We start from the raw sequence: 26,777 nt of genomic DNA on the forward strand, positions 1-26,777 counted from the left end.
TGCTCACAGTTGGACGAATGCGACGTTGCCGCGAGTTCTTGAATGGGGCAGACGAAAGGGGCGGGACCAAACAAACAAACAAAACCCCGCGAGCAGCATTCTTTCCTTGTTTACAAACACAAAATTCGGACACCTGCCGTTCTCAGGCACCTGTCGGAATGGAAAAGTGAAAAATCTTGACTGAAGAGGAGGGCAGAAGGAGGTCTACAAATTTTTAGTAAGTTTGGTAATGAATTATGTTGCGTTTTAATAATTATTTTTAATAATTATTCCAGTCAGAATGGACGTGCGTCTTTGTAAGACGCTGTCGGTGCAGTACGGGGTGAAGGGTTTATACCAGAGCATGTACGAGATGGCCAAGAGAGGCAGGACGGAGCATCCGGCAAAGGAGGCCGAGTTCCGCCTGCTGATCTGCTGCGCCCTTCGTCTTCTCGGACGGACTGATGAGGCCAAAAAAGAGTCCGAGATCATCGTAGACCCTGAACAAGTGGACGCCTTCAAGTATACTTTAATTTACTAATTTGAGAATAATTAACTAAATTTTTTCTGAATTTAATGGTGAAAATTAAAAAAATCCACTAATAATACAAATAAATACAATTTGAAATAAATCAAATTTAATTAAACATAAAATAAAATTTTATTATTGATTTCATATTTACAAATTTTATGATTTTCAATTTTTTTTTAATTTTTTAATTACGTGACTGTTGAATAGAGTTTTAAATTAAATTTTTTGTGACAGGTACTTTTGCCGAGAGACTTCAACGCTGGACGGGAACAGTGAACACTTTGCGTTGGTCCTGCTGCTGATGGGCAAGCACCGGCAGTGCGCCGACCTGCGAGTGTCTCGTCCCAGCGTGTCCGCTCTGTGCTGCCAGGGGTGGAGTTTATTGGCCCTTGGGTCACCGCAAGAGGCGCACCAGGCGTTCGAAAAAGCGCTCAAGCTGAGTCCCAACGACCTGGAAGCCAACCTGGGCGTGGCTCAGGTCCTCAAGGCCAAAGACGAGCTGGACAAGTGTCTGGACGTCCTGGACAGACTGGTCGTCAAGTACCCGGACGTCATGGCGCCCATCGAGCAAAAGATGCTGCTCCACCTGTCCCTTTGCGACTGGGAACAGGCCTCCGAACAGGCCACCAGAGTCCGCACCGAGTCCCTGGACGCGGTCAAACTCGGTCTCCTCAGGGCGCTCTGTCTCGACGGCAACTTTGAACATGCCGAGGCTGAAATGGCGGCTCTCAACACACTTCTCCGGCAGAAGGAAAACTTTAACCCGTGGGCTTATTTCCAGTGTGGAAAACTTGTTTCAAGGCAATAAAATGACTTTTTTTTTGTATAAATCAATTTTTTTTAGATTCATTCAGGTTTTTTTTTAATTAGAGTCATTATCTAAACTTCCCCTTTAAAACTTTTAACTTTTTCTTCAGGGTGTGTTCCAAGAACGCTGCCATCCTGAGAGAAGCCCAACTTCTTGTAGAAAAGGCCATTGAACTTCAACCTGCCAACTGTGAGTTCCGCTGCGAACTGGGCCTGGTGCTGCAGCTGCAGGACAAGACCAAGGAGGCGCTTAAAGAGCTCAAGGCCGCCGTCAAGCTCGACAGCTCGTCTGTGTTTGCCCTGTCCAATCTGACCCTGTGTCAGGTGCTGGAGAACAGACAGAGCGACACCGTCAGGCAGCAGGTCGAGTTGCTCAAGGAGCTCCAAGGTCAAGACCCGTCGGCCCAGTTACTCTTCATGGCCTCCCTCCTCGACGACAGGGACCGCCACCTGCCTCTGAAGGCCCTGCAGGCGCACCTGCGCACCGTCGAAGGTCTACCCTTCGGACCTGATTACCTCACCGCCTACAACCCTGAGTTTGTCTTCAGCATCATCGGCCTCCTGCTCAACAGGATGCACGTCAAGAAGGACTCACCTGAGCTGCTCTACCTGCTTAAAATTCTCAAACCCATCACACAGACATGTCCAGGTCAATAATTGTCAATGACCTTACAATTATTGGAAATAGATTTCTTTGAAAAATCTCCATTAAAATTTATTGAAATTTTGCTTGAACAAATCCTGATTCAAGGAAAATTTACCTTGTCCTTATTTAAAACTCGCAATTCTACCCTAGCAAAAGCAGGAAATTAAATAAATTTCTTATTCTTTCTTGATTTTAAAAATTGCATATTTTTTGTCACAGGTTTGTGGGAAGCGAAACTTCTGCACGCAAAGGCTCTGCACCTGAGCGGCGACTCTTCAGGCGCCCTTTCTCAGCTGCGGCGGTTCAACCAAAGCAGCGAGGCACAGGTACTTGTGGCCACGATCCTGTTGGCTCAAAACGACCTGGCAGGGGCAAACAGCAGTCTCGAGTCGGCTTTGAGCTTTGACTTTGGGGTTAAGGAACACCCCGTGTACCTTTTAGTGCAGGCCAAGAGCCAGCGGGCCAAGGGAAACGCAGCCGACGCTGCAAAGTGGCTGAAAACCGCCCTCGCCAGTTCCACCCTGACCGCCGCTGACAAGGTCACCCTGAGTCTCGAGCTGGCTGAAACCCTGACCGAGTTGGGGCGACCTGACGAGGCGTCCGACCTTCTGCGCAAAACCATAGCCGAGTCCGCGGGAACGACTGAACAGGCGAGACTTGTCACGGCGCAGGCCGACCTGGCCCTCAGGGCCGGCAGGGTGGACCACGCCTTGGAAATCCTGAACTCAATCGGACCTTCGGAGCTGCATTTTCTGGAGGCGCGGCATAAGATGGCTGAAATTTACCTGGTGCATAAAAAAGACCGGAAAAAGTTTGCCGCTTGTTACCTGAGCGTCGTCGAGCAGAAACCTGGAGTCGAAAGTCAGGTAAAATTTAATTGAATTTCAATCAAATTCTGAAACTTAAATTGATGGAAAATTTCTTCAGATTTTGCTAGGTGATGCTTACATGAGGGTCCACGAACCCGAAAAAGCTGTCGAAGTCTACGAACAAATTCTGAAATCAACCTCCAAGAAAGATGTGTCTCTTGTCAGAAAGGTGCTTAATAAAAACTTTAATTAACACGATTGATATATTTTTTAAAAACTTCCAGATTGGTCAAGCACTCGTAAAGACCCACATGTATGGAAAGGCAGTAAATTTTTACGCAGATCAGGCCAAAAAGCACCCTAGTTTGAGGAAAGACCTGGTCGAGTTGCTCATCCGAATGAAGAACTTTGACCGTGCCGAGGCGATTTTGAAGTCTGCGTGTGCGGGCAGTGTGGCCAGCAACGACAGCGAAGAGTTGATGGCGCGCTGCCAGTTGCTGCTGTTGCTGGCCAGGGTGCAGGAGCAGACGGGACATGCTCCCAGCGCCCTGAGCACCCTGACCGAAGCCAAAGACATGCAGAATAAGGTGCTCAAGCGTCTGCAAATCGAGGGGACGGGAAAACTGGCAGCCCAAAAGGTGGTGGCCGCCAACATCTGCAGGCTGATGGCCAAACAAGGCAGCAACCAGGAGGCCATCAAATACTACAAAGAGGCCCTTGTCCACCAACCTGGCGACCCTGAAACCCTCATCGCCTTAGCCAAACTTTATCTTCAAGTCGGTTTAGCATTTTTTTACACAATTTTGTAAAATAAATTTTTATTTTTCAAGGTGGATGATTTGGCACTCTGTCAAGCAACCTGCGGCCAACTCCTCAGGTCGGACCCTGAGAATGAAGCCGCCTGCGTTATGATGGCGGACATTTCCTTCAGGAAAACCGATTTTGAAACGGCCAGTGTGCACTTCCAGCAGCTGCTGAATAAACAGCCCCGCTATTGGACGGCCCTGGCTCGTTTCATCGAGGTGATGCGCCGAGCAGGCACACTGGCCCTGGTTCTGCCTTACCTGGAAAAGGCTGCTCTCAAGGGAGATGAGCCAGGTCTTGCATACTGCCAGGTATTTTTATATTTCTTCCAAACTATTTCTAAAATTAATGATTAAAACTTTAGGGACTGTACAGTTGGTACAGCGGAGAACCAACACAAGCCCTGAAACACTTCAACCGAGCTCGGAGAGACCCTGAGTGGGGTCGCCAGGCTATCTGTTCCATGATCCAGATTTGCCTGAACAATGGTTTGTCTTTTTTTTTTTTTTTTTTTTTTTTAAATTGAGGAACAAATTTTTAGACTCGTTGGTTTCTTTAGAAAATTCCGCAGAGGTGGATTCTAAGGACTCGAGAGAGACTGCCTTGAAGACGGCTGAGAAATTACTTGGCGAGCTAAATCCCAGGCCAGTCACGGAGGAAAAGAATACATACCAACTGCTGGTTTGCTTTTTGTTGTTGGCAAAGCGTGACAAGGCCCTGGCAGAACAGGCCCTTCAGGAACTGACCCTCCTTGCAGGGTATTTAATTTCATTCCTTGCAAGAATAATTATAAGAGCTTAAAATTTTTTATTATTCAGGGTGGAGAATTCCAGGGTGAGCATTGGTGTGACTCTAGCCATTTCAATGGCCTACCTGGTTTTGAAGCAATCTACGAGAGCCAGGAACCAGCTAAAGAGGGTTTCCAAGCACCCTTGGACCTTCGAGGAGGCTGAATACCTCGAAAGAAATTGGCTTCTTCTTGCTGACCTTTATATTCAGTCAGGTACATACTGGTCTCTTTTTTCATATAAAATAAATTAATTTTTTTCTTCTATTCAGGAAAATATGATTCAGCCAGCGAATTGCTGAATAAGGTTCTTGTCCACAACAAGTCTTGCACCAAAGCTTTCGAAGGGCTCGGCCTCATCCACGAAAAGGAGCAGCAGTACAAGGACGCGGCAAGCAAGTATGAGCAAGCGTGGACCTTTGGAAATCAATCTAATCCGGCAGTCGGCTACAAAATGGCTTACAATCTTTTAAAAAGTAAAAAATATGTAGCGACAATTGACGTTTGTCACCAAGTTTTGTCGCAATTCCCCAATTATCCCAATATCCAAAAGGATATTTTGGAAAAAGCCAGGAGCCACTTGCGGACTTAATTAATTTTTGATCTTGATCTCTACCTTGCACTTGGTGATATTATTCTGTCCATTTTCAATGTATTTAATAAAATAGCAAAGTTATTAATTCAAATTAAATTCTTATTTATTGCACTTAAATAATAATCAGGCTTTTTAGTTTGGTTAAGAACATAGATTAAAATAATGCATGACTAAAATGCAGTTAACAGACTTCCTAGCAACTTTCTAACAAATGAGATTACAAGTTGAAGTGGATTTTACAACCTCAGGATTAAATTGAACATGGTTACTTTTTACAACATAAAATGTAAATAATAGGGTGAAATGAACTAAAAAATTTGATCAATGGGTCATTAAATGTTAATCTACGTCAGTACTGTTGAAATCCACTTGAATCACAAATAATTACGTGAACCGAATCAGAGGTCCGAGGGTAAAGCCGACGAGTGACTGGAGCGCCACCTGACCCACGTCGATAATGCTGGTGACTGAAGCCATGAGAAAAGTGGGTTTGCGCATCAGGAGCAGGTCCTGCCGATGGCAGTCAAGACAGTCGATCTGCTGCAACCTGAGTTGAGGTTTTGGACCGCCGAGGCCATCGGCCAGCAGCTGGCCGCTGAACCAGACGCGGTCTTGCGGCTGCAGAGCGGCTGTGAAGTTGGTGAAGAAGTGTTCGGCGACGACCTGCACCTCGGCGTCGCCACCCCACATGCGCTTGGCCTTCATCTTGACCTTCAGGGTGACCTCCGTGGTGGCCCAAGCGTCAAGGTGGCACTTCTGGCCAGTCAATTGTTGCAACTGGCACCGACTGGCTTCTGGAGGACACACCAACGGCACTTGTTCTCCGAATAGACAGGAAAGTGCCGACCCCACCACCGAGGGCAGCGACTGCAGCAGGTCGGCCAAAAGGTTGCGGTGCTTTGTGACTTCTACGGAGGTCACGTAGCCATTCCAGCTCACTGTGGTGCCAGCCAGTGAAGAACAGGCAAGCTGGAAAGAGGATTTTGATTAATCAATTGAAATAAAAATTCACAGAAATATAAATCGTATAATAAAAATATTGTCAGACCTGTGTTGAGGCAATTGAGGACTTTTCCCAGGCAGGTTGGTGGCAGTGGCTGTGATAGGCGTCCCAGCTGAGTCCGACATTCGGAACTGGAATAGATTCGGCCTCAACTTTTGCTCCCGGAGGCATGGGCTGCTCCTCCTGAAGGAAGGAGACGCCGTTCAGGGTGGTGCTGCTTATGGGGTAGAGCAACACCATCATGGCCACAACGCTGCAGATGAGTTGCAGAACCAAAACCAGGCGACCAGCCTCAACTGTTCCTCTCTGAAAACATTATGAAATTTTAATTACGTCAAATTCCATGAATGGTAATAATAAATAATCCTTAAAATGGATAGAAACTTTCAACGAATCAAATTTCTTAAAAAAAATACTGAAACAAACGCTGGTGGTTTTAATTTCTTAAGTTTCATTCCATAAATATTATCAAAGTGTAATAAAAATGGTCGTAATTGCTACAGGATAATTTAATTAAATTTGTTTAAAAATTTTTTAAAGATATTTTAGCTCACTCTGTGGAGTCGGGAGATCCACCAAGAAATGAAAAACGGTAGGGCTGCGACTAAAGTGGAGGTAGCTGCCTTCACAAGCAGTGTGGTGCTGGCAAGGGTCTTTAAAATAGCCAGGGCGGGCAGAAGAAGGAGGAGGACCCCGATGAGTGGCAAGCAGAAGCCGAGACCAACAATCGAGAAGGCTGCGCGCAGAAGACCAAACTTGGTCGCACTCTCGGCTGACAAAACGGCAATCTGGACATAACTTTCATTTTTAAAATTAATTTGGTAGTTGAAAAAACTGACCTGCCACCAAGCCAGGGCAACACAGTGGGGGATGAGAGCCCGACAGACGCCGGCCCAGCCGTTTCGCAGGGCCATCCTCAGCAGGATGACGCCGACGGAAAGGTGCAGAAGGGACCTGTACGTCAGGCAGAACTCGACGCTGCGGCCAACAATGGCCGAGGCAAACGCCGGCGCTCGCAGGTCCAGAAATTGCCATCCCTGAACCACCGCGTCAAAGTCGTACGGGTAGCTGGAATCGTTAAATAAATATTTCAATATCATCTGCTTTTCTTGCAAATGAGGTTTTTTCTAACAATTTTCTTAAAATGTTACAAAAATATTTTTTATTTTTATGACTAAAAAATTTAAAATTTGCAATTTGGAAATAAGTTTTATCTTTCGATGTTTTTAATTCATATAATTGCCATCCAAATTTTTAAAGTTACATATTATTAACAAAAAAAATCTAATTGAATTTCTCTTAAGACTTCAATTTTCATAAAAATTCTAATCATTTTTTTTATCACCAAGAAAATTAAATATTCGTACTAATTTGGAGCTTTTGAAAACCTACCGGGCTAAAACGTTGAGAGCAAAGGAAAGAATCATGAGGCCGTCGATCTTCTTCTCCATAAAGCTGAACAGAGTGATTACGGAGAGGACCGTGGCGATGACGGAAATCTCTGCATGAGGCACCCAAGTTGAGTTGACCAACGGATAGGAGACCAGGTAGAACAGCAGTGCAGCAAAAAACCTGGCAAACTGACTCAGGCCTCCGTTCAAAAATCGCCTCTCTGCCTGGCCAGAGTCAAGAAAGCCTCCCCCTAAGTCTGCTGGACTAAAATCATACATATCATTAAATAAAATATTTATTTTTATAATTTAATTTTGGTACTTTGAACTGTGGCTGAGGAAAAGTTGAGACCAGACACGGAAATGACGGAATTCCCTTTCCTGCTGCAGCATTTCCATCGAGGAGACAAACATGAAGCCGAAGGAGGTGTAGAAGATGAGCAAGGCGAAGAGCCACGCCAGACTTTCGGCACCCGCAAGCCAATAACACCCCAGCAGCACCAAAGTGTGGACAGGTGACGTCGGAATCAACTGGAAAATGCAAAAATTAAAATTCTGACCAGCTAAATGAATCAATTTGGGATTTTTCTGCTTTGTTTGACTTGTTTGGAGAAAAATAAAATGAATTGAATATAAATTTATTTGCACCATTTGCAAAAGCGCCGATCCGCGTCTGGCGAAAAACTCGAGCAGCTTCAGGTAGACTAGGACGATGGTGGCCCAAGGGTGCAGGACGCTCCTCTGCATGAATCCGAGTTGCTCGAGTTGACCTCGCTCGGGGTCTGCAAGCACGAGCACTCGTTGCACCAAGGGCAGTTGACCCCTCGTGTAGGTCGTTGCTGCCGAAACCAGACAATCTTCGGTCAGTTTCTCACCAGGGTAGCTCTGCCTGGCCCGGCTCGTCCAGTCTAAAAATAACAGAAAAAAGTATAAGACAATTTGATCTTTACAGAGTAGATAATAAAATTTTTAGTCAGAATCCTGTAATTTGTAAAACTCATTTTTTATTGATTTTTTTCATTTAAATTAATATTTATTGTCTTTACCATGATTACATTGCTCGTCTTCATCACTGCTTCCAGCAATTGGATCAGAAAGGCCCTTCAGTCTGTGCCTGCTAGGGCTAGAACGGCCTCTTTGCAAAACCACAATTCTCCTTCTCAACTGGTCTGTGGTGATGTAGTCCTGTCCAGCAGACAAACTGAAGACAAAATATTCTTCAAAAAATCTATATTTTTCTTTTATAAAAAATTGACCTATTGAAGAGCTGCCTAGCGGCCCTCCTGGCCAGCTTTTCGTCTTGGGACATTTTCAGACATTTATGGACATCGAGGAAGTTCTGCTCCGAGATTCCCTGGCCGATGTCCAGACAGTGCTGCAGAATTTCGGTGGCGTCGACGTGTCCCTGCTCGGACGCTTTGATCAGCCAGTAGACGGCCAGTCGCGCATTTTCCTCTTTTTCCTCTGCTGTCAAATCAAAATCGGTTCAAATTTTCATTACTGAAAATAAATTTTTACCATTTTCGGTGTCATTCAAGAGCTGCTTGGCAAGAGCTACTTGCGCCTCTGGACACCCGTCCTCGGCCAGCTGGCCTTGCAGAAGCCGCAGTGAACTGCGAGGACCGTCTGAAAGCACCATTTTCGTAATTATTGCCACTCCAGTGAAATTAAAAGAAAAAACACACCGTGATAAGTCCACTGTTTTCGTCGCGACGTTTTCTTCAGAGGCACCGGAACCACCCCTGCCATTTTGCGAGACGGCAGTTTTGACTTTGATGATATTTTCGGAGAACCCTCTCAGTCGATTCGGTGCAGACTTTGTCGAAATTGGCCGAAAAACGGAGCAGCCGGGTTCAATTTAGGTTTGTTTGTCTTTTTTTCGGCACCAGCTGGATTTGCACATGGGTAGTAGAGAAAGGAGTTATATATAAAATTTTATGAAAACTTAATTGTTTCCAAATAAGTTGAATAAATCAAGATAAATAATTTTCAAGTTATATTTTAAACTTATTTCACTTTAAATTAAGGTCTTGTGTTGTAAAGAAACGAAATAAGCAGATATAAATTAAACATTTTCTGTTCTCCTTTACTGATACCCGCTTCTGGAGTCGCACACGCCCACATGGTCGCTTGATACGCCCACGTTTGTTGTTTTGAAAGAAAATTTTTGCTGCAAAAAGACCAATTTTTTACCTTTTCATGTATGAATCTCCTCAAATTCGTCACTAAATCAGTTTAAAAAGACACAGTTATAATTTATTCTCTTTAGAAATTAAAAGGTAAAGCTTAAAAAAACCAAAATCAGTCAAATTTGCAGGAAAATTAAGGTTTTTTCTTACGAATGTTTTAATTTTCTGTTCTCTAGATTAAAACCAATTAAGCGGCCAACTTTTAAAGAAAAATGCGTCCACTACCATCCTTTGCGCAGGGTTATGGGCGGAGGGTGAAGGCGAGGACGCCCGCCATGGAGCCAATTCCCTTTAAGGAACTTCTGCCCCTGAAACTGAGAGATTATGTCTCAAATAAGAGGGGCGCTGCTGCTGGTATAAGTCTATGATAATAAAAAAACCAATTAATTTTTAATTATTTGTTATTTGAAAGGCGCCTCCTGTTTACAAGAAATGGCCAATCTGTTCACCTGCTTGAAAACCAATGAATTTAACCAGACTGTCTGCTCGAAAGAAATTGGCACTTTCCAACAGTGTTACAAAATGCATTTGGTAATCATGGTCATTAATTTTTAAAGTTTTAACTGATTGTTTTCGTTTACAGCAACAACGAGAAGAAATGAAAAAGGATACTTCAGGCATTGGCAGTAAAAATTTGTCGGCCAAACAAATTAACGCCTTACTGGCCAAATATAAATAGAAAGTGTACAAAGTGAGTAGTGGTAAGAAAGTAATAAAAAAAAGATTCATTATCATTTATTTATCTTATTAAATTTATTGATAATATAAACTGGCTCGAACCGAAATCAGACTTTATACATTTGCAAAAACTACTCTTTGACTTGAGCAGTTGCGGTTGAAAAATTTCAAACCTTTTCTATTTAAAACAAAACTTCAATTATTAAGGAACAAATTAATATTTTAGAGACAGCTTAATAACTATAAAAATTTGGCCTATAGAGACGATTGAGAATTTAAATTTGAGCTTTCAAAGCTTTAGAGTTGCTGTGCACTTTTCATTGGTTTTCAGCAGCGACCATCTCCGCAGAGGCCTCAGCCGGCACTTCCTCTACAATCTGAGAATCGAATGTTTCCTGTAGAAAAGAAACATGTAATTGTTTTTCAAATATCTACATTTAAATTTTTACTTGTGGGCTGTAGAAAGCATCAGTGGCGACGTTTGGGCTTGCGATGCGATTCATCGTGGGCATCGTCGGACTCTGCTGGCACGAGGACGGCGTCGGGGGCGGCGGAGGCGGACACGGGGGCGGCGTCACATACCCCATTGGACTGTGGCCGAGGGGCGTAGATGGGGTGACGCAGATCTGAGGCTGCGATGGACGCAAGAGGTGCCAAGCTTGGCCCACCATGGCCATTATTTGCTCCATGTGCATCTGCGGAAAGAAATTTTTAATTATTCTGAGAAATTATATATTTTTATTTAAAAAAAAGGAATTTCTCTCAGATTTGATCTCCAGTTTTTACACTATGGCTACGATTGTTTTGGAAATTAAATTTGCTCACCATCATCCGGACTGATAGTGGTGACAATTACGAAAAACTGGATTTCAAATTCTGGAGCTTGGGCAAGTTCACTCAGGTAGGGGATTAAACTTCCTACGAAGAAAGGCACTAGAACAGATGCCAAGAGGATTAAACCTCGTTCGAAAAACAAAAATTGACATTTCAGAATAAAAAACAATTTGATTAATTAGGATGTGCAGCAATGAATGAGTTGGTGTTAATTTCTAATTATAAATTTGGCATTAAGGGAAGTTGCTGCAACTGCAGGGAATTAAGTGCCAAGCTAAAATGGGAGCTGCTCTTGATTTGGCTCGCGGGCCTGAATTGATTCTTGGCCAACGAGAGCTGCTCCCGAAATTTCATGCATCCATTCACAAAAAATGTCGGCATGCTTTTCGAAAAAGTTTGCCTTCTCCGTTGGTGAGGTGGGCGCTGGCCGTGTGCATGTAACGCTGGGCCGCCTCCACGCCGGAGGCCGCGATTTTGGTGCAGCTCGACACCAACTGCTTTGTGCTGGACGACTCGAGTGCCGCCAAAGTTCTCACCTTCTCGGCGCCCATTTGCTTCAGCTCGGACGCCTTTTCCATCAACTGCAAAAAATAAAATTAATTTGATTTAACAACAAAAAAAATTAAAAGAAAATTATAATTGATCATCATCATGTTTTTCATTTGGACTTATTTAAAATAAAATATTTTTTTATTCCAAATATGAAATTAGATTAAATTTATTTCTGGCCTGATTGATTATTTAATTTTCATTTCCACAAAAAAATTAGATCTAATTTAAAATTTATTTCCACAAAAAAAATGCTTTCTCACCTCATGAGGCGGCAATTTGACAGCGGGCACCTTGGCCTCGACATAGTCGAGACTGGAGCAGAGCAGAGAGTCCACGCGCTTCAGATGCTTTTCCATCTTTTCTGCCACCGGAATGGCGTGCTCGGCGGCTTTGCTCATCGTCGACTCGGCCGTGCTCAAAGTCCAGTTGATCATCGCGTTGGATTCCTACACAAATCGCAACAATTCCAAGCAAAAATTCCGTCAGAAATTGCGATAAAAATATTTGAAAATAATAATTTAATTCGGCTGAATTAATTTAAAAGTTAAAAATTATGAAGTAAAATAAGTTTTTGTTAAATTCTCTGAAATATTAATAAAAAATTCGTTTTAAAGAAATTTTTTATTTCTTTCGAAAGAAGTTTTATTTTCAAAAATTGGCAAATTTGAATCTTGCCTTGACTCGGCTGTAGACGTCGTTGGCGATGCTGATGGACGACTCGACCATGGGCAGTTTGGCGATGCGATGGACCGCCTCCAGGGGGATGGTGTCCGACAATTTACGCTCCTGCTTGGGCGCTCCGGCCGTCTCCGAACTCGCTGCGCTCGACATCTTCTCGCAAGCTTGATCTCTCACAGACTGACGAAAATTGCAAGACAAAGACGACTCTCCACTCTCTCTCCCTCTGTCGGTCCTCGTCAGCCGCGCCAGAAAGACACTGAGTCAATAATGAAATAATAATTGAAAATAAAAATGATTAGGACCTTTTTGTAAAGTTTGGCCTAGTGAGTGTTTCCGATCGGCAGCTTTAATAAAAATTGATTAATTATTTTGTATGTATTTTTTTATGATTAATACTGAATAATTAATCAATGTAATATTCCATGTATCTATCTTGTTTCTTAATTTTTTACGTTATTTTATATTTTGCCCTCCTCTCCTTTTTAAATTTGATGTTTTTTTTTTTAATTAAAATAGAAAATTTATAAAAAATAAAAAATGCGAAAATTTGATAAGTGAAATTTTTAGAACACTAATCAGAATTTACTGCAGGACCATCTCTTTTCCTTGAGCAGATTTCGCAGATTATTATATAGTTTTTCGAATTTAGAGAGTTAATTTATTTTTTAATTTCGCTCGAGTCGACGCCCTTTTGCCCTTGAAGTAGGTGGCAAGTGATAAAAAACTTCCGCACCTTAAAATAAATAATTAAAGCCCTCAAATTTCTAAATCGTCAGAATGTGTGTGAAAATGTTCCCTAAATATTAAAAAATAAAATTATTTTTATGACTAAAACAAATAAAAATTCCAATTTTTTTTATTATTTCTTTAGCATTAATTACAGAAATTAACATATTTCAACAAAATTAAAACGTCAGAGAATAAAAATAACCGAATAACACGAATAACACTTAATAAAGTTACTATGAGTTACAAAAAGATGCACTAGGAACTAGGAATAGGATAATTTAAAATTAAACAAGCCTCAATGGTCAGATTCAAGCCTCAGTATTTCTCATAAAAAAAATAAAATAAGGAAAAAATCATCACGTATGCTTATGCTCGTCTGCGACGGCCACGATAACTTCACCACGTTTGCACGTGGCTTTTCCAACTCAGCGCCTTTCAAAGTGAAAAGTCTCTGATTGGCTGATTGAAAAGGGGGCGTGGTCTTTGCCGAACGAGAAGTAAACACTAGACGAACCTACTTCAATTTATTAATTTTTAGAAGAACTCCCTGGAAATCTTGCAGATTTTTAAATAGTATGGAAGCTTCTGCTCTGAGAAATGTATAATTTAAAAATTTATCTTCAAAATTTGACTAAAAATCATCTAAATTCTTCCAGTTTAAGGACTTCCTGCAGCTCTACAACCTGGTTTCGGAAACGTGTTTTAACAATTGCGTCACTTCCCTGCACTCGAGGGATTTGCAAACCGACGAGGTGAGTTTTAAATTAATTTAAAAATTAAAATCATTAAATTTTTTAATTCAGATCAGCTGCGTGGAGCGTTGCTGCGGAAAATTTGTCAAGACGAACCACGCGATCATGGCGACCTTTGTCGAGATTCAGCCGATCATCGTGAACCGCCGGATCGAGGAAATGAACGCGGCCAATGCCCTTCTCCAGCAGCAACAACCCCAGCAACAATAGAAAAAATGAACCGCAGGGTGGCCGTGGTGCTGCTGACGGGGTTGCCGGGCAGCGGAAAAACCACCCTCTGCCAGCAGCTCCTCCGACGACACCCTCGGCTCTGCAGACACGTCTGTTTCGACGACCTTCTGCACCCTGACGACCTCCAAAGGTGGAGGGCCAGCAGAGACCAGGTCCTTGGACAGGTCGAGACCGTCATCAAAAATTTTGTAAGCAGTTTTCATTTAAAATTCTGGAAAGCCCCAGAATGTGAAGTTGGTATAATAATTGTTTAGATTGCGAGCGAGGACAAAGGAAGACTTGTTATCTTGGTTGACGACAACTTTTATTACCAGAGTATGCGCAGGATGTTCTTCAAAATGGCCAGGAAACTCTCTGTCGTGACTTGTGTTGTGAGTTAATTGCATGTAATTTAAATAATTACTTCCTAGAAAACAATTTCACATGAAAATTTTAAGAAATAATAAATGGAAAAAATAAATTATTTAAAAGCATTTTAAAAGTTTAAAGGAATTAATAAGAAATTATTTATAATTAATTTCAAATTTAATAAAAAAAATCTAAAATTTGTAAAAGTTTTTTGTAGTTTAAATCTCCTAATATGTATTAATATTTTTTTTAAAATAATTATCAATATTTTAGCTTATTTTAAATTGCAATGAAGATCTGGCCATAAAGAGAGTGCAAGAAAGAGCAGCTGACGGAGGACTTTTTGTCGACGAGCAGGTTATTCGGGAAATGTCTGCCAAAATGGAGCCACCTGCTGAAGATAACTGGGAGAAATTTTACATAACAATTGACTCTGAAGTAATTTCAAACAAAAATTTCCTCGACTTTCTTAAAAACTGATTATTTTTTTTTAGGAACCTCTTGACATTGACAAAATTTGGACCGAATTAGAAAAACTAATCGAAGCTGCATCCGGGTGCGAAATTTTCCACAAACCTGTTGAGAATGTTGACGCCCAACCTCATCAGCCTTCGGAACAACAAAACCGAGACTTGCTCTTGCGAAAATTCATTTCTGCCGAAATGCAGCAGGCCCGAAAACAAGGTCTTTCACCAGCCGAGTTGTCCGAATTGGCCAATCGACTCAACTCCGAGCGCAAGTTGTTCCTCAAAAGCCTCAGTTTCTCCAAAGACTCGCCACTAGTGGACCAGTTTAGAAATTATTTGGAAAAATCAGTTTTGTGATTTATTAAAAATCCAGCAGTTGCAACTAAATTGACTATTTAATGCAGTCTTTTTTTCATTCAGTCTATGTAATTTTCAACGCCATCATTTGGATTCTCTTTTGGTCAGGGTGCATCTTCGGAAAGCGTGGTTGTCCTTCGGCATCGGTCAAATCCGAGTAGACAAGCTCGCCGAGCAGTTCGAATCCACTTTTGAGTGCAACCTTTTGGGATTGAACTGAGGTGAAAACCGTTTTGGTCAGGGGAATGTCCAGCGAGCGGCATAAATTCAGTCTGGCCTCGAGCAACATTTTTCCGATGCCTTTCCCTCGCCATTCAGAGGCCACGGACATTCCGGCGCCGTCCAAATAATGGTCAGCTGCATATCTGCAAAAATTTAAATCAAACTGTCTAAATTTATGTTGTGCATTCTCTAAAATCTGGTTATGAGTGTCTTATTTTAAATTAATATATTAATTTGGTAATTTAAGAAAAAGAAATGATTTATAATTTTTTAATATATTCGTATTTTATCTCTAGTAATGTAAAAGTGTTCATTATTAGTATAAATGCAATTTTGTGAATTTAAATTTAAAAATCTTATTATTTTCTAATATAAATTTAATTTAATTGTTATTATTATTTTTCTTTTGAAAACATTGGAGTTGAGAGGAAAATATCAGGTTAGGAATTTCAAATTAACCGATTTATATCTTTATCAAACCTCTAAAAATAATTATGTTTTTAAACAAATTTTCCTTCAAATTTTATGATATTTTATTTTTAATTATATAAAAGAATTAACACCAATTGGATTATTGATATTTAAAAAAGTTAACTCAGCAAAATGTTTAGGAAAGATTCATTAATAACAAAAGCTAAAACAATAGTTTTTTATAATTTACCTTTCGTAGACGTCAACTAGGCTGCTGGTTTCAAAAAAGGTATGAAGACAAGTTATGACCTTTTCACTTTTCAAAACCTTCCGGAAATCTGGCAGCTCATGGTCACTTTTTGAGGTCACAAACAGCAGATTTGCTCCGATTATCTTCGGAGGACAATCTTCGCTTACTGAAAAATTTCGATTTTGTCAAAGTTCTCTAAAATTAATTTTAAGAAAACCTTTTTCCAAATCGGCCCCTGGTGTTCCCTTTTGAAGGGCGACGATCGACACTCTCTGGCTCAAAATCAACTTTTCCCAAATCGCAGTCTGCTCGGCCGCGGCCAAAGGGTCCTCGGACACCCTCAGGGCCTGGTTCATCGGCTCTTCGGTCAGGTAGTTCTTGACCTGAGGGCGAAACTTGATTGTAAACATCACCAATTTTTAAACTCTCAAATTGTAGACCATGTAGTCGAGGACGAAGGGGTCAAGGTCGGGGGTCACGTCGCGCACCACCACCCCATCCTGCTCAAACCACACCCTGGGGTGCAGGTCAGGTCGGTGCCAGGATTGAGCTGAACTTAAACCGACCTCCAGAGCCACGAAGTGACCTAAATCGACGGCCATGGCTTTCTGAAATTTGAATAAGGCCGCTTGCACTCCCAAAAATAGAGCAGCATCTCTCGGAGGCAGACACAAATACTGTTCTACATTTTTTTCTAATTTAATTTGCAAGCTTATTAAGGATTTTATAAATTGAAAATATATTTTAAAAGATCTATTGCACTATTATTTCTATGTATTAGCGTTTAATCTATATAAAACTAAAATTTTCATTTTTAATTTAATTAATGGAGACACAATAAAATTAATTTTTCAGCAAAAAGCCAAATTTTAAACTCTCAGATCTCTATCATGAACTTTGGGTGGTCTGGTTCTATATGGAATGCGCAGTCCAGCTAAATTAATTAATTTGACATAAATAATATGAAAATGATCTTAATTTCAAAGTTTACATAAAAAATAATTTCAATTTTTCAATATTCGTTCAGATAAAATAAATCTGCAATTTGCCAACATGTGTCTCATTTTACAATACCACATACCAAATTGAAATTAGTTTTATCCAGCTGCTGCATAAGTTGGGAGGAACATATAGATACAATCATAGGAAAAATAAAAAAAGTTAATAACTTTTATGATTTTCATAACCATTGTATTCAGAATTTTCAAATAAGACAGTAAGTTGAAAAAGCATTTCACACAGTTTTCATATAGAAGGCAATTATAAAATTATAATTATGCGGGCACTGCCATGCCTAATTAGCACCCATCTCTGATACCAAATTATTCTTATCTCAAAATTGAGGAAACCTTGAGAGAAAATAATTAAGAAAAAATTCCAACAGTACTGAATAAGGAATCTCTGTACAAAAATTTCAAAAATAATTGTAATTATTATTTTTGATCTTTATTGACTTATGGGGCCACAATATGATGACTCATTGCGACGCGCCTTATAACAAGAAAGAGAGTAAAAATCAACAAAAATAATACAATATGCATCAATAAGTTGAAAAAAAGCTCCTCTTTGCTAATTAAATTTTTGTGAATGAACAATACGCCTCAAACTAGTCTCAAAAATCTTTTATCAAGGCTCCAAGCGAATATACAGGCAAATTTCTGTTCTACAAAAAGCAGTCAAATAAGTCAAAGGGATAATTTCATAGCAAAACATAATTTCTGAAGAATATTAATATATTTAAAAATAAGGTTAGTTTGAATTGTATAGACCAGATTTAGATTTTGACATTTTTCTTCATGGGGGAAATGACTCTCCACGATTAAAATGCATTTTACTGCGCTATGACATTTTTTTGGTCATCAGAAAAGTTATTCGGATTAAAAAGTTACCTACTCTGGTAAAAACCATATTTCTCCTATTGATGTTAACTCAATTGGACGCTATTTTGTGTTATTTAAACAACCAGCTCAGGGATATTGAAAAATAAACTCTGATTATATTTTATAATTTCAAAATTTAGTCCGAGACTTCTTATTGACCCCGCAATGACTGTGATCATGATTGCGGCAAAAATTTCACGATCATAATATTATATAATATTGTTGTTTATTTGTCCAATTGTTACATCACGTTGTTGACGTACAAATTGTTGAAAACATTTATTTTGAAAAATGGAATTGTTGGACAAGACGGCAAGAATTTTGCTAAAACTTCCGAGGCCAAAAAGACCTCATCCGCCGCAGTGAGCCTCGGTTGACTAAGATTTTGTTTTTAACACTGGCTCTGATCACAAAGTTTGCCACATGTGGGCCTTGCACAGGGTGGGAAATTGTTCCACCGGGCAAGTTCTCAGAGCGTCCGGGAGGGCATTCCAGGGCCCGACGACCTTGAAGGAGAAGGCGCCCTAGGCAAACTTGCTCCGGAGATCGGCAGGCTGCAGTTTTTTTTGGGCCCATAGCCTCTTACGTGTAAAAAGTGTTCTTTGTCACATTAATTTTGAATTAAAATTAACTATAAGCTACATCTGATTAGTGCGCCATTTATCGAGAATACTCTGCTTTTTTAATCACATAATTTAATTTAAATATATTGCGGAACGGACTTTAAAACAACTAAAATTAATGAAAGTTTTAGTTTTCTCTGTAAATATAATTGAAAATTTCAATGCTGCTTTGTATATCGTCACCTATTTTTGGAAGGTATACCGAGGTACCGCAAAAAGGTGCCTGCTCAAGTTTTTTGCCGATTCCTTAAGTTATTGGAATTCCTGGCACCAAATAGGGGCACATCATAAAACCTAGCAGCAGAACCTAGCTAATTTGGTGGGATTTCCAGCCGATTAGCACCGAAAAGAGCTATGTAGGATGATAAAAAAAAGTGTATAGGAAAATTCCGGATAAAAAATTTAAAGTACTTTGAAATAAAAATAAATTAATGTTATTTAATTCTCCTTAAGTTCGAGCGTTTGCCTCTTTTTAGGTAATAATTAGTAATATAATTTAATACATTCCAGGCAAATGCCGGCATAGTTCCCATTCATAGGCCGCAGCCGCTCACCTTCCTCATCCTTCAAATTCCCAACAACCAAACTCACCCTATGCTCCTTTCTCCCCAGCCCAGTGGGTCGCAAGGTCACCGTGTTATCGGTCCCAAAAGGGGAGAACCCGAGTTATCGGCCCTTGCGATTTAGCAGCCTGTCTGCTACCGCTGGTGCCTTTCCCAGGAGGGATAAAAAATTAAAAAAAAAGAAAATATACATTTTAAAAATTAAATTAAACATCACGAGTTGAAATATTACAAAGTAAGAAGTTAATAATTTCAAACAAATATAGCAAAATTATAATGATGCGCGTCACAGTAATTACCTGCACTGCCGTGCCTAATTAGGACATATCACAGATGGAAAAATATGATTTAACTCTCAAAATTGAGGAAAACTTGACGGAAAATAATTATAAAAAAAGCAGGAATCTTTGTCTTAAGTTTTGAATTTCCTGCTACTTTCCTTGGAAGTTATAATATAATTATAATGTTCCGAAAAGATAAACATGCAAGGCCACCATATCTTTGGAGATTATTTCATATATTTTAATATAAAAGGAGGATACATTATTTACCATAGACACAGAAGACACCATGCGTGTGCTCAAGATGCAAAAAACAATATGGCTTATGGCTGTCGTAATCCAAGTAAATATCTAACTTTTTTCATTATTATCCAGTCATTGCCTTATGTGATATGAAGTATATATTATTATTATTATTATTATGCTGTTACAAACCATTAATTATTGAAATTTGAATATATTTTTGAATTTGATTGCATCTCTTAACGTAAATTATTCCGCTAAAATTTAAAATAGAGGAATTTATTTTTAACAGAAGAATATTATTTTTAAGGGGGGAAATGTATAAATTAAAAGAAAGATATGGTATCATCTCAATAATAACTTACGCTAAGAAATATGCAGCAAAATTTGTAAATGAAATATCCCTATTCAGATGGCGGTATCTGTAAGCAGTCAAGTAAGTACTGACTCGACCGCATCCGAAACGACCCCGACAGCAACTACAGCAACAGGTATACTATAATATACAGATTTAGTGTGTTATTCCAAATAAATATTATTTATTTAGTTTTGTGAAATATTTGTCAAATATATTAGGATCAAACAGTCAGCTTACTAACCCTGGGTCAAAGGTTACGGTGCTAACCTTTGACGCAAGGTGACGCAAGGTATCATAAAGAATATGTAACTTGTAAGCATTCTATTCAAGCAGGGTGTTTTTGTAAATATCTTATACCATTGAGCCATAAAAAGATCCGCGCTTAAAGAAGTTTGAGAGACTTGAAATGTGCGTAAGTAGCCAGTAGTGTATGGCAATTTGTAAATTTTTTTTACAAAGGTTCATTGCCTTTGAATTAAATTTATAGTATATGTCATATGTCATTGGTTGTTACTTATTCACATTTCCAATCTCTCGCACTCCCTTAAGCGCGGATCTTTTTATGACTCATAATTAGATGGGAGGTGATTTTTTTCTTTTATCAAATGGTATACCATTATTTAATTTTAATTTTTAAAATAAATTTTGACTTCAATGCTATCTTGAAACTTTCTTTTGATGTGAGGCTGGTTTTTTTAACATGATTGAAACGTGCTACTGGGAGTACTGTGGCAGCGCATGACTTTAAATCTAATATATTCTAAAATTTACTTCAGTTGATTAGTATCCTAAAAAGCCCCTGGGTATTTGTTAAATTCATTTGCGGTTTCATCAGAATATTTTTTTGAAATTGATGACAGGTGTTTTTAACAGATATTTCAATTTCTGGAATGAATTATAATATACAGTACTTGATGTTATTCTCATTGATTTTGCCACAATATTGGGGCGCGTCGCAATGAATAAAGAAATCGTGTTGACACCTAGAGAGTAATGAAAGATTCATAAATATATCCATTAATTCTGGTTCAACAGCCACTGGCTCCACGGCTACCGGCTCCACGGCTACCGGCTCCACGGCCACTGGCTCCACGGCTACTGGCTCCACGGCTACCGGCTCCACGGCCACCGGCTCCACGGCCACCGGCTCCACGGCCACCGGCTCCACGGCTACCGGCTCCACGGCTACCGGCTCCACGGCCACTGGCTCCACGGCTACCGGCTCCACGGCCACCGGCTCCACGGCCACCGGCTCCACGGCCACCGGCTCCACGGCTACCGGCTCCACGGCCACCGGCTCCACGGCCACCGGCTCCACGGCCACCGGCTCCACGGCCACCGGCTCCACGGCCACCGGCTCCACCGCCGGTTCCACGGCCACGGGTTCAACGGCCTCCGGTTCCACAGCCACCGGCTCCACGGCTACCGGCTCCACGGCCACTGGCTCCACGGCTACCGGCTCCACGGCTACCGGCTCCACGGCCACTGGCTCCACGGCTACCGGCTCCACGGCCACCGGCTCCACGGCCACCGGCTCCACCGCCGGTTCCACGGCCACGGGTTCAACGGCCTCCGGTTCCACAGCCACCGGCTCCACGGCTACCGGCTCCACGGCTACCGGCTCCACGGCCACTGGCTCCACGGCTACCGGCTCCACGGCCACCGGCTCCACGGCCACCGGCTCCACGGCCACTGGCTCCACCGCCGGTTCCACGGCCACGGGTTCAACGGCCTCCGGTTCCACAGCCACCGGCTCCACGGCTACCGGCTCCACGGCCACCGGCTCCACGGCCACCGGCTCCACGGCCACTGGCTCCACCGCCGGTTCCACGGCCACGGGTTCAACGGCCTCCGGTTCCACAGCCACCGGCTCCACGGCTACCGGCTCCACGGCCACCGGCTCCACGGCCACCGGCTCCACGGCCACCGGCTCCACGGCCACCGGCTCCACGGCCACTGGCTCCACCGCCGGTTCCACGGCCACGGGTTCAACGGCCTCCGGTTCCACAGCCACCGGCTCCACGGCTACCGGCTCCACGGCCACTGGTTCCACGGCTACCGGCTCCACGGTCACCGGTTCAACGGCCGCTGGATCCACGGCCACCGGTTCAACTGTCACCGGTTCAACTGCCGCCGGTTCAACTGCCACGGGATCAACGGCCGCTGGTTCAACGGTCACCGGTTCCACAGCAACTGGTTCAACGGCCGCTGGTTCCACGGTCACCGGTTCAACGGCCGCTGGTTCCACGGTCACCGGTTCAACTGTCGCCGGTTCCACAGCCACCGGTTCAACTGTCGCCGGTTCCACGGTCACCGGTTCAACGGCCGCCGGTTCCACGGTCACCGGTTCAACGGCCGCCGGTTCCACTGCCACGGGATCAACGGCCGCTGGTTCAACGGTCACCGGTTCAACTGTCGCCGGTTCCACAGCCACCGGTTCAACTGTCGCCGGTTCCACGGTCACCGGTTCAACGGCCGCCGGTTCCACGGTCACCGGTTCAACGGCCGCCGGTTCCACGGTCACCGGTTCAACGGCCGCCGGTTCCACTGCCACGGGATCAACGGCCGCTGGTTCAACGGTCACCGGTTCAACTGTCGCCGGTTCCACAGCCACCGGTTCAACTGCCGCCGGTTCCACAGTCAGCGGTTCAACGGCCGCCGGTTCCACGGTCACCGGTTCAACGACCGCCGGTTCCACGGTCACCGGTTCAACTGTCGCCGGTTCCACAGCCACCGGTTCAACTGCCGCCGGTTCCACGGTCACCGGTTCAACGGCCGCCGGTACGGTCACCGGTTCTACAACCGCTGCTAGTGGAGCCACGACTGGTGCGGGAAACACTACTGGAACGACCGCCTCAACTGGATCAAATACAACCTCAACGTCTTCTACAAGCTCTACATCCACTTCATCATCCACCTCAACATCCACTTCAACATCCACAACAACCTCAACAACCACTACAACCACAACTACACGGCCATTAACTATACCAAGATGTGTGCAAATAAATGGGGTAATTAATATTCTATTTAATTTTAACCTCACCTTAATGAATTGATTGCAGAACGTACTTGCCAAATGTTGCACTCCAGTTGCACCACAGTTGCTTGCTTTCAGCAGAACTGAGGTCAAAACCTGCAAATCATCAAAATTGAAAATGAACGCATTCAAATTGTTGACACTGACCAAGCAACAAAAAACTAATAATAGTCCCGTTAATTCCATCAATTTTAATAGCCCGGCAGTAAAAAGGGCACTGGGAAATTCAGCTGTATGTAATCTACTAATTATGATGAGAAAAGTAACAGAGATTTTCAATTCTAGTGCCTCGTGAATTGTATTCTTACCTCCAGGGGAGCTGTAAGTACATCTTTTTCAATTAGATCTCTGGTATCATTTAATTTATTCCTTATTTTTTAAATTTTAATTATGTCTTAAAATGCAATGCTAAAACGTTTGTGTCGCGTTGGCGGCAAGAAAACACAGATCACGCTTAACATGTGGATCTTTCAAGTTTGTTTTAGATTTTAAACATATGGCGGTGTTTTAACGCCAATTTTTAAAAGTTTTCTATTCCTGTGGGGGCTCAGCGGAAAAATCAGTGTTTACTGCGCCACCGACGGCCAAAAATTCTACTTTTTTGTGTGAAAACTGACGAAACTGAGCTGAAATATCTAGTTAATACATTATAAGCTTCATTTCGGATTTCGTGCGATACATATGAATGAAAATAGCACAAAAACACAATACAAATTAACAATGCACTGTTCAAGAATAATACAGCATCTTGAACGCTATATTCATCATCTTTTTTTCACATCGAATCTCTTTTGCTTGTACTGACCTTATCCGAATTGTAATAGCTAACATCGGGTGTTCTGGATTCGAACATGTTAATCACACTTTTGACGGCGTCTCAAAGCCCAACGTGGACCCCTATCATAACCGATGCAGTGACAAAATGTGTCGACACAGTTGGTGGTATGTTATTGTTTATTTTTTCTAAGCTTGTTTAACTCCAATTTTTCATTACAATTGGAGAACTTAGAAATGAGAAAATATATTTTTTTAAGGGTCAGTCAGGCCAAGAAAGAGTGGTGGGCCTGTGTCCTTTTATGGTGCAGAAGGCACCACCCAATTTAATTTTTTATTATGTATATTTGTGGGTTAATCTTTATTTAAAATCCGTCATCAATTAAAACGACGGCATAACGTGTTCAATAGACATTTATAACAATAAAAATTATGATACTTTCAGCACTCAGCATTCCCAATTTTGTATTTGGACGACAATCTTGCGATGGAACAAACTTAATTATCATACAGTGCATACTGTCGGAGTTAGCTGCAGTAAGTTTTTAAAATAATATTTTTTTAAAGATCGTTTTGATGAAATTTCTACATTACAGAATTGTCCAAGCAGAGGTAATTAAATATTTTTATTTTATTAATTGAATTCGAATTATCTTCAATCTTAGGAATTACTAGAGCTTGCAGCAAGCAATACCAACTATTTGATGGGTGCGTTGGCAGTCTCTTTACTCACGCTGTTTGGAAGCAGGTTGGTGTCAACAAGAACAAAAACCAGATTAAGAAAGTCAAGAAGGTGAAGGTCGTCAAAGGGGACAAGGGGGCTGTTGGATTAAACGGCGAGGAGATAAATAAAAACAAGAAGAAAGTCAAGAAGATGAAAAAAGTGAAGAAAGAGAAGGGAGAAATCAAAGATCAATCAGGACAAAAAGGGTCCAAAAAGAAGGTGAAGAATGAAAAAAATAAGAAAATAAAGGAGAAGAAGAAGGAAGTTAAGAAACTCAAACAACAAAGCGCAGCAAATGGAACTAAAAAGAAAGAAAAGAAGGAGAAAAAAGAGAAGAAACAACAGATTGGTGGAAACGGGATCAAGAAGCAAAAGAAACAAACACAGATTGGTGAAAATCAAATCAAGAAGGTTAAGAAAGTGAGAAAGGAAAAGAAGGAGAAAAAACAAAAGCAAGAGATTGGCCAAAACGGTACAAAAAAAACTAAAAAAGAAAAAAAGACAAATAAACAGAATCAAGCAAATGGAGAAAAAAAGGTTAAAAAGGAAAAGAAAACCAAAAATGGAGCGAAAAGAGAAAAGAAAGAGAAGAACGGAAAACAGGAAAAAGAAAAAGGGAAGAAGGGAATTAAAAAGGTTAAAAAGGAAAAGAAAGTAAAGAAGCAAAAAGGAACGAATATAGAAAAGGCAAATATAAAGGTAAAAAAGGAAAAGAAAAATCAGAAACAAAATTTGGTGAATGGAGCAAAAAATGTTAAAAAAAATAAGAAGGAAAAGAAAGTAAGTAATCAAAAAGAAATATTGACTGGAAAAAAAGATATTAAAAAAATTAAAAAGGCGAAGACTGAAAAGGAACAAAAACAAGGGAACGGAGTAAATGGAATAAAAAAGGTGAAGGAAGAGAAGAAAGCGAATAAACAAAAAGAATTGAACGCTAAAAATGATATTAAAAAGATAAAAAAGGAGAAGAAGGAGATTCAAAAACAGAAGAATAGGAAAAATGTAAAGAAACTAGGAACGGATAATAATGTAAAAACTGGGAAAGTTGATGGAAAACAGATTAAAAAAACAAAGAAAGAAACAGCCAAGGAGAAAAATGTAAGGGGGAAATCTGAACGGAAGAATTTAAATCAAGATGATCAAGGAACTAATACCAATAAGAAAAAGGGTGATACAAAAGAAAAAGAGGCTAATATTGTCGTCAGCTAAATGAAAGAAGTTCAGATTCATCGGAGGTCATCACAGTGGAGCGCACTTGATTTATTCTTTATTTTTAATGTTTCTATCGATAGCTTATGCTATTGATGCCTAATTGGTTCAACCTTTATAATAAAAATATCTTTAATGCAAATGACTTTTCGGATTAATTCTTATTTCCAACAACAACTTCCTCAATACATTGTGCAAATAGTGCTATTCATCAAAAAAATATTACTCTTAATATTTCCATGATATTCAATGTGGTCGTGGGCTAATCTGAAAATTTCGTAACAGCAAAAGGCACTTGTAACCTGCTGGATTGTGCAGACTGCTGAATTTTTATTATTGTTGCTTATTTGTCCTCATTGTTACAATACATTGAAAAGCGGCAATAGCTGGACATGACAATAGTAACATTTGGTGGTTGCTAGATTTTTTAACGCAACCAGGAATTCAGGAAAATACTTCATAGTTCATATGAAAATTGATTTACAAAAATGAACCAATACTAAAATAATTCCTTCTTCACGCTCAAACACGCTGGCCGCTGACGAAAAAATAATTGAACAAAAATTAGATAACGGCAAAAACTCATGAATGATAAGATGCGTTGGCAAGGGTCATGCGATCTTTAGATAATTTTAGGAACTGAAAGACCATGTCAGTAGGTTTTCAAAAATATATAGTTTTACCCCAATTTCTAAAAATGTAAGGGTTTTACGGATTGTTCAAAATTGGGTTTTTGAAATTTTCAAACGGCTGTATCTGGGATTTCCAAGAACGTACAACAAAAATCTGGGAATGGCTGAATTTCTCTCGTCACCCTCTACAACTTTGCTGCTGAATGCAAAATTTTAGGTCACAGTTCAAGGACCTCGTGACCTGTTACCTCAAATTTTACAACCTGGCACAAACATTTTTGAAATTCTGAAATTGCCATTGTGTAGAACGTAAATTTTTACATAAAAGAACCTTAAAAAATTGTTACGTTTCATAGTTTTTTCATTTAAAAAATAAGAAACTATAAAAAAGTGGTT

At 41.0% G+C, this 26,777-nt stretch overlaps 8 protein-coding genes across 12 annotated transcripts; 5 read left to right on the forward strand and 3 right to left on the reverse strand.

The window, feature by feature from the left end:
- The first annotated feature begins 77 nt into the window (after positions 1 to 77).
- LOC132204377 (tetratricopeptide repeat protein 21B-like) lies at positions 78 to 5,049 on the forward strand. 2 transcript variants are annotated; one of them, XM_059632859.1, is made up of 12 exons: positions 78 to 217; positions 276 to 501; positions 746 to 1,312; positions 1,429 to 1,967; positions 2,184 to 2,830; positions 2,892 to 3,002; positions 3,058 to 3,549; positions 3,604 to 3,888; positions 3,942 to 4,065; positions 4,119 to 4,335; positions 4,396 to 4,580; positions 4,637 to 5,049. In XM_059632859.1, the coding sequence occupies exons 2-12, from the start codon at positions 281 to 283 to the stop codon at positions 4,954 to 4,956; spliced, it is 3,708 nt and encodes a 1,235-aa protein (XP_059488842.1). In that variant the 5' UTR covers positions 78 to 217; positions 276 to 280; the 3' UTR covers positions 4,957 to 5,049. The 2 variants fall into 2 exon arrangements, with proteins under 2 accessions (XP_059488842.1, XP_059488844.1); XM_059632861.1 differs by having other exon boundaries at positions 4,137 to 4,335.
- Positions 5,044 to 9,254, reverse strand: LOC132204378 (wolframin). 2 transcript variants are annotated; one of them, XM_059632863.1, is made up of 11 exons: positions 9,039 to 9,254; positions 8,872 to 8,979; positions 8,610 to 8,817; positions 8,400 to 8,554; positions 8,002 to 8,261; positions 7,676 to 7,884; positions 7,355 to 7,618; positions 6,802 to 7,030; positions 6,517 to 6,750; positions 6,008 to 6,268; positions 5,044 to 5,928 (listed from the first exon to the last, which is right to left on the reverse strand). In XM_059632863.1, the coding sequence occupies exons 1-11, from the start codon at positions 9,100 to 9,102 to the stop codon at positions 5,344 to 5,346; spliced, it is 2,577 nt and encodes an 858-aa protein (XP_059488846.1). In that variant the 5' UTR covers positions 9,103 to 9,254; the 3' UTR covers positions 5,044 to 5,343. The 2 variants fall into 2 exon arrangements, with proteins under 2 accessions (XP_059488846.1, XP_059488845.1); XM_059632862.1 differs by having other exon boundaries at positions 8,610 to 8,820.
- Positions 9,255 to 9,472: 218 nt separating this feature from the next.
- Positions 9,473 to 10,276, forward strand: LOC132204406 (small ribosomal subunit protein mS37). The gene is made up of 4 exons (XM_059632898.1): positions 9,473 to 9,632; positions 9,719 to 9,896; positions 9,955 to 10,073; positions 10,126 to 10,276. The coding sequence occupies exons 2-4, from the start codon at positions 9,755 to 9,757 to the stop codon at positions 10,219 to 10,221; spliced, it is 357 nt and encodes a 118-aa protein (XP_059488881.1). The 5' UTR covers positions 9,473 to 9,632; positions 9,719 to 9,754; the 3' UTR covers positions 10,222 to 10,276.
- Positions 10,277 to 13,387, reverse strand: LOC132204404 (lipid storage droplets surface-binding protein 1-like). 3 transcript variants are annotated; one of them, XM_059632895.1, is made up of 8 exons: positions 13,377 to 13,387; positions 12,590 to 12,631; positions 12,282 to 12,543; positions 11,867 to 12,052; positions 11,455 to 11,635; positions 11,046 to 11,153; positions 10,670 to 10,915; positions 10,277 to 10,615 (listed from the first exon to the last, which is right to left on the reverse strand). In XM_059632895.1, exons 3-7 carry the CDS (start codon positions 12,435 to 12,437, stop codon positions 10,689 to 10,691), a joined length of 858 nt encoding a protein of 285 aa, XP_059488878.1. In that variant the 5' UTR covers positions 12,438 to 12,543; positions 12,590 to 12,631; positions 13,377 to 13,387; the 3' UTR covers positions 10,277 to 10,615; positions 10,670 to 10,688. The 3 variants fall into 3 exon arrangements, with proteins under 3 accessions (XP_059488878.1, XP_059488880.1, XP_059488879.1); XM_059632897.1 differs by lacking the exon at positions 11,046 to 11,153 and having other exon boundaries at positions 11,591 to 11,635; XM_059632896.1 differs by lacking the exon at positions 11,046 to 11,153.
- Positions 13,388 to 13,488: 101 nt separating this feature from the next.
- Positions 13,489 to 13,978, forward strand: LOC132204409 (mitochondrial import inner membrane translocase subunit Tim10 B). The gene is made up of 3 exons (XM_059632902.1): positions 13,489 to 13,615; positions 13,673 to 13,768; positions 13,820 to 13,978. The coding sequence occupies exons 1-3, from the start codon at positions 13,592 to 13,594 to the stop codon at positions 13,976 to 13,978; spliced, it is 279 nt and encodes a 92-aa protein (XP_059488885.1). The 5' UTR covers positions 13,489 to 13,591.
- Positions 13,979 to 13,983: 5 nt separating this feature from the next.
- Positions 13,984 to 15,604, forward strand: LOC132204408 (L-seryl-tRNA(Sec) kinase). The gene is made up of 4 exons (XM_059632901.1): positions 13,984 to 14,187; positions 14,254 to 14,370; positions 14,621 to 14,785; positions 14,842 to 15,604. The coding sequence occupies exons 1-4, from the start codon at positions 13,984 to 13,986 to the stop codon at positions 15,169 to 15,171; spliced, it is 816 nt and encodes a 271-aa protein (XP_059488884.1). The 3' UTR covers positions 15,172 to 15,604.
- On the reverse strand, positions 15,171 to 17,183 carry LOC132204407 (uncharacterized). The gene is made up of 5 exons (XM_059632900.1): positions 17,136 to 17,183; positions 16,495 to 16,662; positions 16,272 to 16,437; positions 16,055 to 16,220; positions 15,171 to 15,536 (listed from the first exon to the last, which is right to left on the reverse strand). Exons 1-5 carry the CDS (start codon positions 17,166 to 17,168, stop codon positions 15,236 to 15,238), a joined length of 834 nt encoding a protein of 277 aa, XP_059488883.1. The 5' UTR covers positions 17,169 to 17,183; the 3' UTR covers positions 15,171 to 15,235.
- Positions 17,184 to 19,636: 2,453 nt separating this feature from the next.
- On the forward strand, positions 19,637 to 25,894 carry LOC132204645 (autotransporter adhesin BpaC-like). The gene is made up of 10 exons (XM_059633267.1): positions 19,637 to 19,744; positions 20,057 to 20,135; positions 21,038 to 23,016; positions 23,068 to 23,274; positions 23,328 to 23,363; positions 23,867 to 23,984; positions 24,262 to 24,353; positions 24,413 to 24,428; positions 24,482 to 25,320; positions 25,378 to 25,894. Exons 1-10 carry the CDS (start codon positions 19,691 to 19,693, stop codon positions 25,747 to 25,749), a joined length of 3,792 nt encoding a protein of 1,263 aa, XP_059489250.1. The 5' UTR covers positions 19,637 to 19,690; the 3' UTR covers positions 25,750 to 25,894.
- Positions 25,895 to 26,777: the final 883 nt, after the last annotated feature.

Source organism: Neocloeon triangulifer, unplaced genomic scaffold, assembly GCF_031216515.1.
Source record: "Neocloeon triangulifer isolate White Clay Creek 2 clone unplaced genomic scaffold, ASM3121651v1 ptg000022l, whole genome shotgun sequence".
In the NCBI taxonomy this organism is placed as follows: domain Eukaryota; kingdom Metazoa; phylum Arthropoda; class Insecta; order Ephemeroptera; family Baetidae; genus Neocloeon; species Neocloeon triangulifer.

Excerpts from the sequence above, each read along its gene's own strand:
- LOC132204377 (XM_059632859.1), top strand. The coding sequence starts at position 281 with ATGGACGTGCGTCTTTGTAAGACGCTGTCGGTGCAGTACGGGGTGAAG. Across the intron at positions 2,831-2,891 it reads AACCTGGAGTCGAAAGTCAG|ATTTTGCTAGGTGATGCTTA; the intron begins GTAAAATTTAAT and ends AAATTTCTTCAG. Across the intron at positions 3,889-3,941 it reads CAGGTCTTGCATACTGCCAG|GGACTGTACAGTTGGTACAG; the intron begins GTATTTTTATAT and ends TTAAAACTTTAG.
- LOC132204378 (XM_059632862.1), bottom strand. The coding sequence starts at position 9,102 with ATGGCAGGGGTGGTTCCGGTGCCTCTGAAGAAAACGTCGCGACGAAAA. Across the intron at positions 7,885-8,001 it reads GATCGGCGCTTTTGCAAATG|TTGATTCCGACGTCACCTGT; the intron begins GTGCAAATAAAT and ends TGCATTTTCCAG. Across the intron at positions 6,269-6,516 it reads GGATCTCCCGACTCCACAGA|AGAGGAACAGTTGAGGCTGG; the intron begins GTGAGCTAAAAT and ends TAATGTTTTCAG.
- LOC132204406 (XM_059632898.1), top strand. The coding sequence starts at position 9,755 with ATGCGTCCACTACCATCCTTTGCGCAGGGTTATGGGCGGAGGGTGAAG. Across the intron at positions 9,897-9,954 it reads TAAGAGGGGCGCTGCTGCTG|GCGCCTCCTGTTTACAAGAA; the intron begins GTATAAGTCTAT and ends GTTATTTGAAAG. Across the intron at positions 10,074-10,125 it reads AGTGTTACAAAATGCATTTG|CAACAACGAGAAGAAATGAA; the intron begins GTAATCATGGTC and ends TTTCGTTTACAG.
- LOC132204404 (XM_059632895.1), bottom strand. The coding sequence starts at position 12,437 with ATGTCGAGCGCAGCGAGTTCGGAGACGGCCGGAGCGCCCAAGCAGGAG. Across the intron at positions 12,053-12,281 it reads ACGTCTACAGCCGAGTCAAG|GAATCCAACGCGATGATCAA; the intron begins GCAAGATTCAAA and ends CGATTTGTGTAG. Across the intron at positions 10,916-11,045 it reads CACTATCAGTCCGGATGATG|ATGCACATGGAGCAAATAAT; the intron begins GTGAGCAAATTT and ends TTCTTTCCGCAG.
- LOC132204409 (XM_059632902.1), top strand. The coding sequence starts at position 13,592 with ATGGAAGCTTCTGCTCTGAGAAAT. Across the intron at positions 13,616-13,672 it reads AAGCTTCTGCTCTGAGAAAT|TTTAAGGACTTCCTGCAGCT; the intron begins GTATAATTTAAA and ends AAATTCTTCCAG. Across the intron at positions 13,769-13,819 it reads GGGATTTGCAAACCGACGAG|ATCAGCTGCGTGGAGCGTTG; the intron begins GTGAGTTTTAAA and ends TTTTTAATTCAG.
- LOC132204408 (XM_059632901.1), top strand. The coding sequence starts at position 13,984 with ATGAACCGCAGGGTGGCCGTGGTGCTGCTGACGGGGTTGCCGGGCAGC. Across the intron at positions 14,188-14,253 it reads AGACCGTCATCAAAAATTTT|ATTGCGAGCGAGGACAAAGG; the intron begins GTAAGCAGTTTT and ends ATAATTGTTTAG. Across the intron at positions 14,786-14,841 it reads ACATAACAATTGACTCTGAA|GAACCTCTTGACATTGACAA; the intron begins GTAATTTCAAAC and ends ATTTTTTTTTAG.
- LOC132204407 (XM_059632900.1), bottom strand. The coding sequence starts at position 17,168 with ATGCAGCAGCTGGATAAAACTAATTTCAATTTG. Across the intron at positions 16,663-17,135 it reads ATAAAACTAATTTCAATTTG|AAAGCCATGGCCGTCGATTT; the intron begins GTATGTGGTATT and ends TTCAAATTTCAG. Across the intron at positions 15,537-16,054 it reads CTAGTTGACGTCTACGAAAG|ATATGCAGCTGACCATTATT; the intron begins GTAAATTATAAA and ends AAATTTTTGCAG.
- LOC132204645 (XM_059633267.1), top strand. The coding sequence starts at position 19,691 with ATGCGTGTGCTCAAGATGCAAAAAACAATATGGCTTATGGCTGTCGTA. Across the intron at positions 19,745-20,056 it reads TTATGGCTGTCGTAATCCAA|ATGGCGGTATCTGTAAGCAG; the intron begins GTAAATATCTAA and ends ATCCCTATTCAG. Across the intron at positions 23,985-24,261 it reads ATGTGTCGACACAGTTGGTG|CACTCAGCATTCCCAATTTT; the intron begins GTATGTTATTGT and ends TGATACTTTCAG.